The sequence below is a fragment of the Python bivittatus genome, unplaced genomic scaffold, assembly GCF_059951505.1.
Source record: "Python bivittatus isolate LINGU-HERP-01145 unplaced genomic scaffold, Pbiv_v1 ctg000430_np1212, whole genome shotgun sequence".
NCBI classification, from domain to species: domain Eukaryota; kingdom Metazoa; phylum Chordata; class Lepidosauria; order Squamata; family Pythonidae; genus Python; species Python bivittatus.
In genome coordinates, this window is record NW_028277071.1 from 1051921 (window position 1) to 1069511 (window position 17591).

The 17591-nt window shown below is 39.1% G+C and overlaps 2 protein-coding genes and 1 pseudogene across 2 annotated transcripts; all 3 read left to right on the forward strand.

Annotated features, from left to right (window-relative positions):
* The first annotated feature begins 3246 nt into the window (after positions 1–3246).
* Positions 3247–4179, forward strand: LOC103057937 (olfactory receptor 10G6-like). Its single transcript, XM_088144066.1, has one exon. It carries the CDS (start codon positions 3253–3255, stop codon positions 4177–4179), a length of 927 nt encoding a protein of 308 aa, XP_088000192.1. The 5' UTR covers positions 3247–3252.
* Positions 4180–8294: 4115 nt separating this feature from the next.
* On the forward strand, positions 8295–9221 carry LOC103058182 (olfactory receptor 10G6-like). The gene has a single exon (XM_088144067.1). The coding sequence runs from the start codon at positions 8295–8297 to the stop codon at positions 9219–9221; it is 927 nt and encodes a 308-aa protein (XP_088000193.1).
* Positions 9222–13968: 4747 nt separating this feature from the next.
* LOC103058408 (olfactory receptor 10G6-like) lies at positions 13969–14896 on the forward strand (annotated as a pseudogene).
* The last annotated feature ends 2695 nt before the right edge of the window (positions 14897–17591 follow it).

The following is a 17591-nucleotide window of genomic DNA, read 5'->3' on the forward strand; positions in this document are numbered from 1 at the left end:
ACAGAAAGAAGTGTACCTAAGACATTTTTAGGTTTTTAAAAATAGGGTGAATAGACAAATTATGTCATATTTCAGTGTGGAAATTGGACCTATTTTATGGCTCTACTGAAATTTTCTATTGACTGCTCTTCTGTAATTGATAGAGCTGGTAAAAACTGCATAGGAGGCCAAAAGGAGCTGATTAGAAATATGGGGGTGAGAAACTTCTTTCAGATGACCCAGTCTGTTGTACATAATAACTTCTTTCTTAGTGCAAGGGAGGATGACTTGCTCAGAGGTGTAAAGAAGTGGAATCATAAGTTGGACCTATGGTCCTCCTCACCGCATATGGTTTCAAGAAAAAGATCGAAAAGATGCTCAGGAGAGAATCTAAGCACTGCTGAAGGAAGCCTGTGGTTTGCAGAACACACATTCCCAACAGGTGTTGACTAGTCCCACTCCTAGAGAAATCCTGACCCAACCAGAAGTTGATTACACATATACATATACATATACATTTACAATGTCTTTATTCAGCCAGCCTGGGAAAAACCACTTATTTGTATCTTTTAATACCTATTTATTGAGATTGAAGCCCCTCCCCCACTTCCAGATGACTCTAGGCTAAACTAAGCAACCATACAAGATTCAACAATATGCTTTTTTATAGTGGATAAAAATGCAATAGGGAATAAATAGCATTCTTTATTATTTTTATTCATTGAAACTGTTTTCCATTTTCAATTTCTTGTCTTAAAAATAAAGCTCAGATGATTCAATTACAGCGGCAATAGGTGCACCATTGGAAGATCTCAAGAACCAGGCTGGCAACAGATCATCCTGGGGAAAATCTATTTGATCACCTAGGCTCAATGTTGACTTAATGGCAGATATTCAACATTATCATATGGCAATGTAGAGGATCACCCACAAGAAAACTATACAATGTTTCTTGACATTAAAATCAGAGGAAAAAATGGGAAACAATGCATGCCTGGAGGTATAAAGGCAAAACATTTCTAAATATTCCCTTAGCCCAGATTTCTAGCACGGGGAGGCTTGTTCAGATATCAAGAAAGATGTAAGCTGCGGAGATCATTGCATAAATCACAAAGAAGACAGATCCTTACCACTCTTGTTATTGTTTTGTCCAACTATAGATGTATGCAATATCCATTGCCCTTCTTCTTTTGTTCCCCCTAGAAACATAACCATCAATAAACAGCAGGAAGTCTTCCAAATCAAAATTAAAGTTCAATCATAGAATCAAATGATAGATAATTTGTAGCCCAAAAGGAAGTCCTATGGCACACGGCCCAATCCTACACACTAGAAGGCTATTTTTGGTATTACATACCCAGGAATTAACTGAATCCCTCCATTTCTTCCTAAAAATACACATATGTATTCAAAAAATATGAAATAATAAGGCTTGTTTCATCAGTATGACCTATGATGTTCCATGACTTGAGGAGTAAAATTCTCTGTCAGAGATGTGTAAAAACAGATCAGGAAAGAGATAACTAAAATCATAGAATTTAAGGTAAGGACAACATTATGATTGATCGAGGGGAAAGCAGAAATTCAGCCTCTGCATTTTGGAGGAGGAAAAAGATAATGCAAATGGTAAGTCAGAAAAATGACTTTGGCAGTTGGGTCTGGGGTAAAAGAATTCTTCTGAATTAGTTCCCATTGGAAACAATGGGATCTTAACTCGTAGCTAATTGATCTCTTTGATTATTATCTGGGTGAACTTTCAAACTTACCTGTTGTATAAAAATAAGTGTTCCCTAGTGGACTTTCTGGTAATCGTAATTGCCTTTAAAATCAGCAATATTTTAAACAAACATTCACTAGGGAATAAGGGCAGAGAGTTCGCTGAAGATGCAATATTTTAAAAAGAAGTTGAGTGAGATGAGTCTAAATACTCCTACCTGGAGATACAAATGTGTGACTCTGCCTAATTCTTCATTTCACACTGAGAGTTCATCTCAAGCAAGAGTCCATCACATCCTCAGAAGGGAACTCCAAGGGCCTCTAGATGTGAAAGGGAGAGAAAACCTAATCCCAGTTAAGAAGGAATCAACCAGACTTGGAATATCATACAAATTTACAACAGATAAGCTTAAATTAGCTAATATTTCACAACACCTGACTACCTTTCTGGAACTGCAACACCTTCTTTTGGTATTCATGCAACCATTTATGCCAGCCTTCACTTTAGAAAGAAGTCTTAAGATCTCCCCTTGCCTTCTCAATCCAGTTGAAGATATCCTGGAGACAACTGAAATAACATTGGAGTCCCTGAAAAGAAAGATCATCTGCTCTCCATAAATTTTCCAAGAGAAACTGAATGCCATGCTATAAAGCTAAAAATCAGAAAGTAAATAATTAAAATATCCATCAATAGCTTCTGTCTACTCTTCCTGCAACACCATTAGCAATTCATGGCAGACCTACCAACGTTGTCCTTTTGCCAATTGCAATCCATTTTACACAAGCAACCATAGATCAGAGGGAATTCAACGGCTTTTTCCCCAACATGTTCACAGTGTTGGAATTGGTAACTCAAGAAGCAAATTATGCCCCCCTCAAAAAAACACATTGAATGCAATGTTCTTTTTAGTATTGTGTTATGATTGATGATTGATAATTTATTGTTATGATTTATGATTGTTATGACTGTTATTTCTTATTCATATCTCCTGCAGACTATATCCAGTTGAAAAAGGCAATATTATGCTAAGGCATGATACAGATGTCAGGTTCTCTGAGGTTTCCCACCTAGTCATTTGGGTGGAGACACTTCTTGGACTTGTGTATATTCAGGAATGCTAGTTAGGACTCGCTTAATAACAATTCCACCATAAGATACTTACCCCGTAGTTTCCTTTTGTTTAGGGAATTAAGAGACTGTTCACGATTGTGATAAATAGATGATAGATAAATATGAAATTTTTAAAAAGTGGTAGCTCTTTCTCCACTATATTAAATATTTATTTATTTACCTAATGATTTCTTTTTCATTTATCTTATACAGCTGCTGCCTTGGCATATGACAGACTGGGGACGACGTGATAGCGATTGCTATGCCTGAAGAAAAGGTGTACAGCAATGCACAAAATCTCTTTCTCAGGAAGTAAATTCAAGTCCTGCAAAATGCACAGACGCGATCTGTGACTTCAACCCAATAGGAGCTAACTCCAAGCAAAGATCCTCTTAGAATAGCTCATTGCTCAAGGGACCTGGGGTACATATCAAAATAACAGATAGATGGAGTGTCCAAATCAAACCACCCCAAATGAGTTTATCCTGTCTGGGTTTCCATATCCACGAGAATTCAAGCTCCCCTTCCTTCTCTTCTTCTCAATCATGTTTACATTCACCCTTTCTGGAAATTGTCTGATCATCCTGGTGGTGATCTCTGACCTTCAATTGCACAAGCCCATGTACTGGTTCCTGTGTTATCTCTCCATCCTGGATATGGCCTTCTCAGCTGTGGTTGTACCCAAAGTTATTGCAGGATTCGACTTCCATGGAAAGGTCATTTACTTTGCAGGCTGTGTAACACAGGTATTCTTTCTGAACTCCTTTGGATGTGCAGAGTCTTTTCTCTATACCTTGATGGCTTATGACCGCTTCTTGGCCATTTGTAAACCACTCCACTATGGCAGCATCATGACCTGGAGAGCGTGCCTCATCCTATCCTTCAGTACCATAATTGGAGGCAGCCTTAACTCTGCATTTCTGACATCTCTCACCTTTCATTTGCCTTATGGGGAGAACAACTACATTGACTATGTCTTCTGTGACATTCCATCCATCCTGAAGCTGGCTTGTGTTGACATAAAATTTAAGGAATTGATGATCATCATTGACATGGGCTTTATAGCAATGACCTGCTTTCTCCTTATCCTAGCATCTTATGCTTATATCATCACAGCCATTTTGAAGATTAGTAGCAGTGAAGGACGCCAGAGAGCCTTCTCAACTTGCAGTGCTCATCTTACTGTGGTGTTCATATACTACCTACCTGTGTCTTATCGTTATATGAGGCCAGCTTCTCAGGACTCCTTGGATAGTGTGGTGAGCATGTTCTACACCACAATCACCCCTTTGTTGAACCCAGTGATATACACACTTAGGAACAAGGAGATGAAAACTGCTCTGGGGAAGCTCTGGGGTGGGAATCTAGAGTAGGGAGCAGGAAGTATACCCAAGACCTTTGTACATTTTTAAAAAGAAACAAGGGGAATAATCATATTTATGTTATCATTTCAGTGTGGAAATCTGACTTATTTTATGGCTTTACAGAAATTTTCTATTGACCTCTTCTGAATGATTGATAGAGCTGGTCAAATTGCATAGAAAGCCAAAAAAGCCGATTAGAAATATGGGGATGAGCAACTTCTTTCAGATGACCCAGTTTGCTGTAATCACTTCTTCCTTAATGCAAGGGGGGATGACTTGCTTAGAAATCTAAAGAAGTGGAATCACAAGTTGGGCCAATGGTCCTTCCCGCTGCATCTGGTTGAAGAGGAAGATTGAAAAGATGCTCAGGAAATAATCTGAGATATAAGCAATGCTGAAGGAAGCCTGAGGTTTGCCAAGCACACATTCCTAACAGATGTTGCCTACTCCCACTCCTAGAGAATCCTGACCCAGCCAGAGGTTGATTACACATATATGTATACATATACATATTTGTTGTTGTTTTTGAGTCGTTAAGTCATATCTGACTCTTCATGACCCCATGAACCATATCACACCAGGTCTTCCTGTCCTTCACTGCCTCCTGGAGTTTGCTCAATTTCATGTTCATTGCTTCAGTGATGCTATCTAACCATGTCATCCTCTGTCATCTCCTTCTCCTTTTGCCTTCCATCTTTCCCAGCATCAGGGTCTTTTCCAAAGAGTTCTCTCTTCGCATTAGGTGGCCAAAGTATCTGAGCTTGAGCTTCAGTATCAGTCCTTCCAATGAGCAATCAGGGTTGATTTCCTTTAAGACTGACTGGTTTGACCTTCTAGCACTCTAAGGGACTCCTAAGAGTCTTCTCCAGCACCACAGTTCAAAGGCATCAATTCTTCGGCACTCAGCCTTCCTCATGGTCCAGCTCTCACAGCCATACATTGCTACTGGAAAAACCATAGCTTTGATTATGCAGATCTGTGTTGGCAAGGTGATGTCTCTGCTTTTTAATATGCTGTCTAGGTTTGTCATAGCTTTCCTCCCAACAATGTCCTTATTCAGCCAGCCTGTTAGTTCTACTCTCTTGAACACAGAAGAAGAGGAATTCTAGGAAATCATCCTCTCCACCATGTCTTTTGAGGAGACGTGATACTTAAACCTCTTCCTGGACTGCTGGCTGGCATTCCACTGCCTCCTACAAGACCAGTTTCTGAAGAGATCTCAACAGAGGCACAGAGGAAAAAAATCAGGGAGGGAAAGAGAAAAATTATTTACCCACTAATTTTTATTGAAGATCTATTCAATAAAGAGCGTTTATAAACAACTGTGCCTTTTAGAAAAGCCCTTAATAACTCTGCTGAATGTCTTTCCATGTGCTTATCCCATACTATATGATATTGACATTGATCAATATCTATATCCATACTGATATTTATATTGTCTGTGATATTGTCATTTGAATAAACATTGTTCATTTGTGACTTTATTCACTAAACCTGAGAAATAGCACATTCTATAGTTAGATTTGCAGATATTATGCACAATTCTTTTTCTGTAAATAGAACAGAGATATTAATAATGCAATGTTTTCCCCTGATTATCATATTCTTGTAGTGATGCTGACATTATTCTGAGGAGCAATAACATGGCAAAATATTGCTGCTTTCTATTGTGTTCTTGTCTTGAGTTGTAGAAATCTGTGTGCAACTGTCTCCTGGGGTGAGTCACTGAATTTCAGGACCCATGCCCTAGGAAGGAAGGAAGACAAGAATTGTTTTTCCAGATGAACTTTATTCATCTGAGCAACAAGATCTTCCCAAGTTTATCATGTCTCCAACGTTCTGATTTGCCTCTTAGTCAACTTCACTTAGCTCCTTCTGTCAAATTCAGTCCTCACTTCTCCACTGCATCACATATTTCTTGCATCCCATCTATGGGATCATCTTAACCTGAGATTCCTGGCCAAGACTTGACATTGCTGTGATAGTTAATTTGGGTGGAAGGATGACATGTATTTCAAGAGTTGAAAAAAACTTGACATTCATTGTAGCTACATGTTGCCTAATAAAAACATATCAAATATTTTTACAGACAAAGTGTATGTGCCTCCTTTGTTTTTTTAAACCCTAATTTCCTCTACTGAATTTGGAATATTTGGGAAACAATCATTTATTTGTATCTTTTAATACATATTTACTGAGTTTGTAAACACCCGCACACACCTACTTCCAGATGCTAAACTAAAGCAAGAATACAGGATTCAACAATATTATCTTTTGTAATGGAGGAAAATGTGTTAGAGAATAAAAAACATTTTTTTTTATTTTTATTCATGGGAACTGTTGTCCAGTATCAATTTCTTATACTAAAAATAGAAATAAGACAATTCAATTTCAGCGGCAATGGGTGCACCTTTGGAAAACCTGAAGTACCAGATTGGCAACAAATCACCCTGGAGAAAATCTATGTGATCACTAAGGCTCAACATTGACTTAATGGCAGATACTCAACATTATCATGTGGCAATGTAGAGGATTACCCACAAGATAACTATACAATGTTTATTGACATTGAAATCAGAGGAAAATTGGGAAACAATACAAGCCTGGGGGTATAAAGGCAAAACATTTCTAAATATTCCCTTAGTAATAGTATTCCCTAGTAATTGACTTTCTCCTCAATCAGCAATATTTTAAACAAACATTCACTAACTCTAGGGAATAAGGGCAGAGCATTCACTGAAGATGCAATATTTTTAAAAGATGTGGAGAGAGAAGGGTCTAAATGCTCCTACCTGGAAACATGAAGATGTGTGACTCTACCTAATTTTTCATTTCACATTGAGAGTTCATCTCAAGCAGGAGTCCATCAGATCCTCAGAAGAGAACTCCAAGGCCTCTAGATGTGAAAAGGAGAGAAGACCTAATACTATTTAAGAAGGAATCAACCAGACTTGGAATATCATACAAATTTATAACAGATAAGCTTAAACTAGCTAATATTTCACAACAGCTGACTACCCTTCTGGAACTGCAACACCTTCTTTTGGTATTCATGCAACCATTTATGCCAGCCTTCACTTTAGAAAGAAGTCTTAAGATCTCCCCTTGCCTTCTCAATCCGGTTGAAGATATCCTGGAGACAACTGAAATAACATTGCAATCTCTGAAAAGAAAGATCATCTGCTCTCCATAAATTGCCCAAGAGAAACTGAATGCCATGGTATAAAGCAAAAAATCAGAAAGTAAATAATTTAAATATCCATCAATAGCTTCCGTCTACTCTTCCTGCACCAGCATTAGCAATTAATGGCAGACCTACCAACGTTGTCCTTTTGCCAATTGCAATCCATTTTACACAAGCCACCATAGATCAGAGGGAATTCAACGGCTTCTTCCCCAACATGTTCATGGTGTTCAAATTGTTCACTCAAGAGGCAAATTATGCCCCCCCCAAAGAAAACACTGAGTGAGTGCAACGGTCTCTTTAGTGTTGTTTTAAGATGGATGATCGATTATTTATTATTAGGATTTATAATTGTTATGACTGAATATTCTTTATCGATAAAGCCTGCAGACTCTATCTAGTTGAAAAAGGCAACATTATGCTACAGTAAATGATATAGATGTCAGGATCTCTATGGTTTCCCACCTAGTCATTTGAGTGGAGACATTTTTCAGCTTGTGCCTATTCAGGAATGCTACTCAGGACTCCCTTAATAACAATTCCACCTCAAGATACTTTGTTAGGGGAATTATTTGACTGCTCAGAATTTAGATAGAAAATAGATAGATAGATAGATAGATAGATGCGTAATAAATGAAAAAGTGATAGCTCTTTCTCCAGCATATTGAATATTTATCTAATAAATACTATTTTTTCATTCCTTTTATATAACTACCCCCTTGACATATGAGAAAACAATAATGTGACATCGATTCCTATGTCTGAAAGAAAAGTGCATAGCAGTGCATGAAATCGCTTTCTTAGAGCCTAAATTCAAGTCCTGCAAAATGCACAGAAGCTGTCAGTGACTTCTACCCAATAGGAGCTAACTCCAAGCAAACTGCCCCATACAATAGCTCATTGCTCAAGGACCTGGGGTACATATCAGAATAACTGATACATGGAGTGTCCAAATCAAACAGCCCCAAATGAGTTTATCCTGTCCGGGTTTCCATATCCACAAGGGTTCAAGCTCCCCATCCTTCTCTTCTTCTCAATCATGTTCATCCTGACTCTTTCTGGAAATGCCTTGATTATCTGGGCCGTGATCTCTGACCTTCAATTGCACAAGCCCATGTACTGGTTCCTGTGTTACCTCTCCATCCTGGATATGGCCTTCTCAGCTGTGATTGTACCCAAAGTTATTGCAGGATTCAGTTCCAGGGGAAAGATCATTTCCTTTTCAGGGTGCCTAACACAGGTATTCTTTTTTACCTCTCTTGGATGTGCAGAATGTTTTCTTTACACCTTGATGGCTTATGACCGCTTCTTGGCTATTTGTAAACCCCTCCATTATGGCAGCATCATGACCTGGAGAGCCTGCCTCATCCTATCCTTCAGTACCATAATTGGAGGCAGCCTGAACTCTGCATTTCAGACATCTCTCACCTTTCATTTGCCTTATGGGGAGAACAACTACATTGACTATGTCTTCTGTGACATTCCATCCATCCTGAAGCTGGCTTGTGTTGACATAAAATTTAACGAATTGATGATCATCATTGACATAAACTTTGTAACAATGACCTGCTTTCTCCTTATCCTTGCATCTTATGCTTATATCATCACAGCCATTTTGAAGATCAGTAGCAGTGAAGGACGCCAGAGAGCCTTCTCAACTTGCAGTGCCCATCTTACTGTAGTCTGCATATACTACCTGCCTCTTTTTTATCGTTATATGAGGCCAGCTTCTCAGGACTCCTTGGATAGTGTGGTGAGCATGTTCTACACCACTATCACCCCTTTGTTGAACCCAGTGATATACACACTTAGGAACAAGGAGATGAAAACTGCTCTGGGGAAGCTCTGGGGTGGGAATCCAGAGTAGGGAGCAGGAAGTATACCCAAGACAGTTGTACATTTTTTAAAAGAAACATGGGGAATAATCATATTTATGTAACCATTCCAGTTTAGAAATTGGACCTATTTTACACCTGTATGGAAATTTTCTACTGACCACTCTTAAATAATTGATTCAGCTGGTCAAATTGCATCTTTCAGATGACCCAGTCTGTTGTGCATAATCACTTTTTTCTTAATTGAAGGGGAGATGACTTGTTTAGAAGTGTAAAGAAGTGGAATCACAAGTTGGACCAATGGTCCTTCTCACTGTGTCTGGTTAAAGAGAAAGATTGAAAAGATGCTCAGGAATGAATCTGAGATATAAGCAATGCTGAAGGAAGCCTGAGGTTTGCCAAGCACACATTCCTAACAGATGTTGCCTACTCCCACTCCTAGAGAATCCTGATCCAACCAGAGCTTGATTCCAGATATTCCCAACATCCTTGTTCAGCAAGCCCCAGTTAGCTCTGCTCTCTTGAACATAGAAGAGGAGGAATTCCAGGTAATCATCCTCTCCACTGCGTCTCTTTACAAAATGTGATATTTCAATCTCTTCCTGGACTGCTAGCTGCCATTCCTCTGCCCCTGCAAGACCTGCTTCAGAAGAGATCTCAATAGAGGCACAGAGGAAAAAAATCAGAGAGGAAAAAAGAAAAATTATTCACCCACTAATTTTTATTGAAGAGCTCTGGGAGAGTACATACTTAACTGTGCCTTTTAGAAATGCACTTAATAACTCTTCCAAATGACTTTGCCTGTGACTCTCCCATTCTGTAGGAATCTCTCTGATCTTGTGATTTAAATAAACATTGTTCTTTTCTGACTTTATTTATGCAAATTTCAAGAGCATAGACTTTTGTATAGGAAAGTGGAGATTTTTTTTTTTTTTTTTTTTTTTTGAGCTGATCATCTATTGCTTGAGATTCTTCTTCAGGTAGACCGTGCTCCCTCTTGGGTCAATTGCAGGTGCAACATGACATTAGCTTTGCATGTCATTAGTTTTTCATAAATAAAGTAAAAGATGAAGTAGGCATCTTGGGGGATTGAAAGAGTTCATTTTGCACTCCAGTATGATTGGCTGCTGGCCTTATTGCAAAGGAGGGGGTTTATCACAGCGACTGTTGTGTGCTCCATCCTGGTTTAGTCAAGGGATCCAGAACTCATCATGAGTTTTGTGCCTGGGGGCCTGGAGGTACCTTTCTTCCCTGACATAAACCTGTGGTCCAATGATGCATAATCATTAATTCCAAATTATTCTTTTCATTTGGGTTGGGAGAAGGAAGGCAGCAAGAAAATGGAGATTTTCATTGATTTTTTCCAAAATGTATCATCATCAACATCATCATCATCATCATTATTATCATCTACATAATATTAAGACTCTTATATCTGTAACCTTCAACTGGGTGAAACGGTGCATCATAGGGCAACAATTTTTGAAGCAAGGTACCTAAAATGGGATAATTTACAGAATGCATCCAAAATCCAAGAACTATTACTCCCACGGGATTGAAATTTGGGAAATTTGTGTCTGCTTCACCACTGCTGTGCTGCTGCACCACCTCGGTCAGCCCAGGTCACATGATCATTATGGTCATATCCCCAACCTCTTTTCCACCTCCCTCTTCCCCTGTGTCCAATCCAGTGGCAGCAAGCCTAACAGGTGAGCAGCGATTGGCTGCTTTGGAAACAAGGCAGAAATTTGAAAACTCTTAATGGTGGTGTTTGTTGAGGGAAAGATGAGGAGGCGATTTGAATGCCTGCTGGTGAGGTAGGGCTGGCTGGGCATTGATGAGTGAGCCTTCTTCCTCCCTCAAGGGAGGGGCCCCTGGGGACATGGCAGAATGGGGAGTGGGGCTCTCCGGAGGGTCATGAGGATAGGGTAAATGGCACAAGTCTATATTATATGTGGGAAGGAAGGAAGGAAGGAAGGAAGGAAGGAAGGAAGGAAGGAAGGAAGGAAGGAAGGAAGGAAGGAAGGAAGGAAGGAAGGAAGGAAGGGAGTCTGACATTCCCTGCCAGCTTCCCACAAGCAAAGTCAATGGGAAACCTGGCAGCAAGTCATAAGTCACTCACACTCCCACTGCTTTTTTGCCCTTGATCATTCTTTTTCTTTGTCTAGGTAAGGAAATATCTCTGAAACTATGACCTAACAGGTCACGGGTTCTCCAATCATTATTCTTATTAGAAGACGAAGATGACAAATGGAAGAGTTTGCACAGATTGTCATCACTCATACACACTTCCATCAATGATACACATAAATTCTCCCATTATACAATCTTCCTTGACATTGAAATCAGAGAAAAAATACATGCCTGGAAACAATACATGCCTGGAGGTATAAAGGGAAAACATTTCGAAATAATCCCTTAGCTCAGATTCCTAGCAAGGGAATGCTTGTTCAGATATCAAGAAAGATGTAAGCTGCTGAGATCTACATACAAATCATAAAGAAGACAGATGCTTGTCACTCTTGGTATCCTTTTTTGCAACTATAAATTTATGCAATATCCATTTCCTTTGTCCTTTTGTTTCCCCTGGAAATATAACCATCAAGAAACAACAGGGATTCTTCCAAATCAAAACAAACATAGAATGATAGAATCAAATGAGAAATTCCTTATAGCCCAAAAGGAATCCAAGGCCCAATCCTAAACACTAGAGGTGCATTTTTAGTATTGCATACCCAACAATTAACTGAATCCCTCCGTTTCTTCCTAAAAACACACATATGTATCCAGAATACATGAAATCATAAAGTTTGTTTTATCAGTATGAACTATGATGTTCCGTGACGAGAGAAGTAAAAGTTTCTGTCAGAAATGTGTAAAAATACATCAGGAAAGAGATAACTAAAATCATTCTAGATACAGTATGTATCTAGAATGGATCAAATATTAAGGCAGGGATGTTCCATGATCTCTTACTCCTCTAGAGTAAAAGATAAATCAAGAAAGAGACAAGAAAAATCATAGATTTTCAAGTAAGGACAACATTATGATTGATCAAGGGGAAAGCAGAAATTCAATCTCTGCATTTTGGAGGAGGAAAATGATAATGAAAATGGTAAGACAGAAAAATGACTTGTCAGGTCATTTTTGGCAGTCAGGTCTGGGGTAAAAGAATTGTTCTGAATTAGTTCCCATTAGAAACAATGGGATCTTAAGTCCTGGCCAATTGATCTCTTTGATTCTTATCTGGGTGAAATTTCAAACTTTCCTATTGCTTTAAGGTAATTGCTCCCCAGCGGACTTTCTGGTAACTGTAACTGACTTTCTCCTCAATCAGCAATATTTTAAACAAACATTCACTAACTCTAGGGAATAAGAGCTGAGCGTTCACTGAAGATGCAATATTTTTAAAAGATGTGGAGAGAGAAGGGTCTAAATGCTCCTACCTGGAAACATGAAGATGTGTGACTCTACCTAATTTTTCATTTCACATTGAAAGTTCATCTCAAGCAGGAATCCATCAGATTCTCAGAAGAGAACTCCAAGGGCCTCTAGATGTGAAAAGGAGAGAAGACCTAATACTATTTAAGAAGGAATCAACCAGACTTGGAATATCATACAAATTTACAACAGATTAGCTAATATTTCACAACAGCTGATTACTTTCTTGGAACTGCTACAACGTCTTTTGGTATTCATGCAACTAATTCTCACAGCCATCACTTTGGAAAGAAATCTTCAGATCTCCCCCTGCCTTCTCAATCTGGTTGAAGAGGTCCTTGGTACGACTGAAATAACATTGGAGTCTCTGAAAAGAAAAATCATCTGCTCTCCATAAATTGCCCAAGAGAAACTGAATGCCATGCTATAAAGCAAAAAATCAGAAAGTAAATAATTTAAATATCCATCAATAGCTTCCGTCTACTCTTCCTGCACCAGCATTAGCAATTAATGGCAGACCTACCAACGTTGTCCTTTTGCCAATTGCAATCCATTTTACACAAGCAACCATAGTTCAGAGGAAATTCAATGGCTTCTTCTCCAACGTGTTCACAGTGTTGGAACTGTTCACTCAAGAGGCAAATTTTGCCCCCCCCCCCCCCGCAAAAAAAACACAGTACTGCAACAGTCTTTTTAGTGTTGTTCTAAGATGGATGATTGAAGATTTATTGTTCTGATTTATGAATGTTATGACTGAATATTGTTTATTCATATCTTCTGCAGATTGTATCTAGTTGAAAAAGGCAACATTATGCTACAGGAAATGATATAGATGCCAGGATCTCTGTGGTTTCCCACCTAGTCATTTGGGTGGAGACACTTTTTCAGCTTCTGTATACTCAGGAATGCCACTGAGGACTCATTTGATAACAATTCCATCTCAAAATACTTACCCAGTAGCTTCCTTTCCTTAAGGATATTAACTGACTGCTCAAAATTTTGATAAATAGATGAGCTATGAAAAAAATGAAAAAGTAGTAGCTCTTTCTCCAACATATTGAATATTTATGTATGTATATATTTATATATTTATCTAATAAATATTCTTTTTTATTTATTTCATATAACTGCCACCATGATACACGACAGAATGAGGATGATGTGATATTGATTTCTTTGTCTGAAGGAAAACTGTAGAGCAATGCATGGCATCTCTTTCACAGTAAGTAAATTGAAGTCCTGCAAAATGCACAGAAGCTATTAGTGACTTTACCCAGTAGGAACTTAGAACAGCTCATTGCTCAAGGGACCTGGGGTACATATCAGAATAACTGATACATGGAGTGTCCAAATCAAACAGCCCCAAATGAGTTTATCCTCTCTGAGTTTCCATATCCACAAGGATTCAAGCTTCCTTTCCTTCTCTTCTTCTCAATCATGTTTACATTCACCTTTTCTGGAAATTGTCTGATCATCCTGGTGGTGATCTCTGACCTTCAACTGCACAAGCCCATGTACTGGTTCCTGTGTTATCTCTCCATTCTGGATATGGCCTTCTCAGCTGTGGTGGTTCCCAAAGTTATTGCAGGATTCGACTTGCACGGAAAGGTCATTTACTTTGCAGGCTGTGTAACACAGGTATTCTTTCTGAACTCCTTTGGATGTGCAGAGTGTTTTCTTTACACCTTGATGGCTTATGACCGCTTCTTGGCCATTTGTAAACCACTCCATTATGGCAACATCATGACCTGGAGAGCCTGCCTCATCCTCTCCTTCAGTACCATAATTGGAGGCAGCCTGAACTCTGCATTTCTGACATCCCTCACCTTTCCCTCCGCCTTATGGGGAGAACAACTACATTGACTATGTCTTCTGTGACATTCCATCCATCCTGAAGCTGGCTTGTGTTGACATAAAATTTAATGAATTTAGGATCATCACTGACATGGGCTTTATAACGATGACTTGCTTTCTCCTTATCCTAGCATCTTATGCTTATATCATCACAGCTATTTTGAAGATTAGTAGCAGTGAAGGACGCCAGAGAGCCTTCTCAACTTGCAGTGCTCATCTTACTGTGGTGTTCATATACTACCTGCCTGTGTTTTATCGTTATATGAGGCCAGCTTCTCAGGACTCCATGGATAGTGTGGTGAGCATGTTCTACACCACAATCACCCCTTTGTTGAACCCACTGATATACACACTTAGGAACAAGGAGATGAAAACTGCTCTGAGGAAACTCTGGGGTGGGAATCCAGAGTAGGCAGCAGAAAGTATACCTAAGATATGTTTACATTAAAAAAAAAAACATGGCGAATAGTCAAATTTATGTCATCTTTTCAGTGTGAAAATCTTTTATGGTTCCACTGAAATAATTGATACCATTGGTCAATTTGCATCTTTCGGATGACTCAGTTTGTTGTGCATAAACGCTTCTTTCTTAATTCAAGGGGGGATGACTTGCTTAGAGGTGCGAAGAAATGGAATCACAAGTTGGACTGCTGGTCCTCCTTGCTGCATGTGGTTTCAAGACAAAGAGTGAAAAGATGCTCAGAGATATAAGCAATGCTGAAGGAAGCCTGAGTTTTGCAGAGCACAGGTTTTATTTATTTATTATTTATTTATTAATCAAACTTATATATGCCACCCATCCTTTTAATTATAACCCATCCAGAGTCACCCTCTGGGAGAGATGGGCAGCGTATAAATCAAATAAATAAATAAATAAATAAATAAATAAATAAATAAATAAATGAAATCTCACTGTATAAGTGACTCTAGGCAGTGTTACAAATAAAAAACTGTAACATCTTTACAAAAATATACAAGTTGAAAGCTACAAAAGTTATAATTTGAGCCTAAAAAGGTTAAAACTGAAAAGATTAAAACTAAAAAAGTGACAGAGCATTCTCAAGTACCAAGCATCCCCAGTGCAGCGAACCCCTGTTGGGTCCCATGCAAGTTGGCAGAGCCAGGCCCTAATGCCCTTTTGGAAGACCAACAGAGTGGGGGCCAATCTCACATCAGGAGACAAGATGTTCCAGAGGGTGGGAGCCACAGCAGAAAAGGCTCTTCTCCTGGACCCTGCCAGTTGCATTGCTTTAGCTGACAGGGTCTGTAACATATCCTTCCTGCCAGACCGGGTGGGACAGGTTGACGTGATTGGGATGAGAGGGTTCCTCAGGTAACCTGGGCCCATGCAATGAAGGGCTTTAAAGGTCATAAACAACACCTTGAACTGAATTGAATTGAACTGAATTCTTCTCAGATGTTTCCTAGTCCCACTCCTAGAGATATCCTGATCCAACCAGAGCTCGTTCAGCCAGACTCAGTTAGCTCTGCCCTCTTGGACATAGAAGAGGAGGAATTCCAGGAAGTCTTCCTCTCTACCATGTGTCTTGAGGAGAAGTGATATTTCAACCTCTTCCTGGACTGCTGGCTGGCATTCCACTGCCTCCTACAAGACCTGTTTCTGAAGAGATCTCAACAGAGGCATAGAGGGGGGAAAATCAGAGAGGGAAAAAGAAGTATCTACCCATTAATATTTACTGAAGAGCTATTGGAGAGTTTATACATGAATGTACCTTTTAGAAATGCACTTATCTTTTAGAAATGCACTCTTCTGGATGTCTCTATGTGTGTTTCTCCCATGCTGTAGGAATCTCTTTGAGATTTTAATTTGAATAAACATTGTTATTTTCTGACTTTATTCACTAAACCTGAGAATTTTAAACCATTCTATAGTTAGGTTTGAGGATATTACGCAAATATTATTTTTCTGTAATTACAACAGAGATATTAATCATGCAACCTTTTCCCCTATCATATTCTTGCAATAATGCTGACATTATCCTGAGGAACAAAGACATGGTAAAATATTCCTGCTTTCTACTGTGTTCTTGTCCAGAATTGTAGAGATCTGTGTGTAGCTGTCTCCTTGGGTGAGTTACTGAATTCCAGGAGGACCCTTGCCCTAGGCAGGAAGGAAGAAAAGATTCATTTTTCCAGATGAACTTTAATTGCGCAACAAGAACTTCCCAAGTTTATTATGTCTCCTACGTTCTGATTTGCCTTTTAGTCAACTTCAGTTAGCATCTTCCGTCAAATTCAGTGCTCACTTCTCAACTGCATTACATTTTTTTCCCCTTCCTTGAGCTGATCATCCATTGCTTGAGACTGTTCTTCAAGTACACCATGGTCCCCATCTGGTCTCTTTGCAGGTATAACATGAGATCAGCTTTGCATATCATTAGTTTTTCATTAATAAACCACAAGATGAACTAAGCACTTAGGGGGATTGAAAGAGTTCACTTGCTTGTTTGTCTTTTTAGCAAATTTATACGGCCGCCCATCTCACAAGAAGTAACTCAGGGTAGCATACAGCAAAAAGTATAAAACAAAAACATGTCAAACACAGTCATATTGGAAAAGTTACACACAGGGAGACTCACACACAAACACACACATTGACTTGGATTGAAAGAGTTCATTTTGCTCTTCAGTATGATTGGCTGCTGGCCTTCTTGCAAAGGAGGGACTTTCTCACAACTCTTGTGTGATGCGTCCTTGTTTAGTCACAGGATCCTGACATCATCACTGGAGGTCTGGAGGTACTTCTCTTTCCTGACACAAACCTGTGGCCCAATGATGCATACTTTTTAATTCCATATTATTCTCTTCATTTTGGTTGGGAGAAGGAAGGCAGCAAGGAAATGGACATCTTTATTGCATTTTTTAAAAATGTATTAGGAGAAGGAGAAGGAGAAGGAGAAGGAGAAGGAGAAGGAGAAGGAGAAGGAGAAGGAGAAGGAGAAGGAGAAGAAGACAAATGGAAGAGTTTACACAGAGTGTCAACACTCATACAAACGTCCGTTAATTGTAGACATAATTGCTGCCATTATACAATGTTTCTTGACACTGAAATCAGAGGAAAAAATGGGAAACAATGCATTCCTGTT

Coding starts and splice junctions, on each gene's coding strand:
- LOC103057937 (XM_088144066.1), top strand. CDS start 3,253: ATGGAGTGTCCAAATCAAACCACCCCAAATGAGTTTATCCTGTCTGGG.
- LOC103058182 (XM_088144067.1), top strand. CDS start 8,295: ATGGAGTGTCCAAATCAAACAGCCCCAAATGAGTTTATCCTGTCCGGG.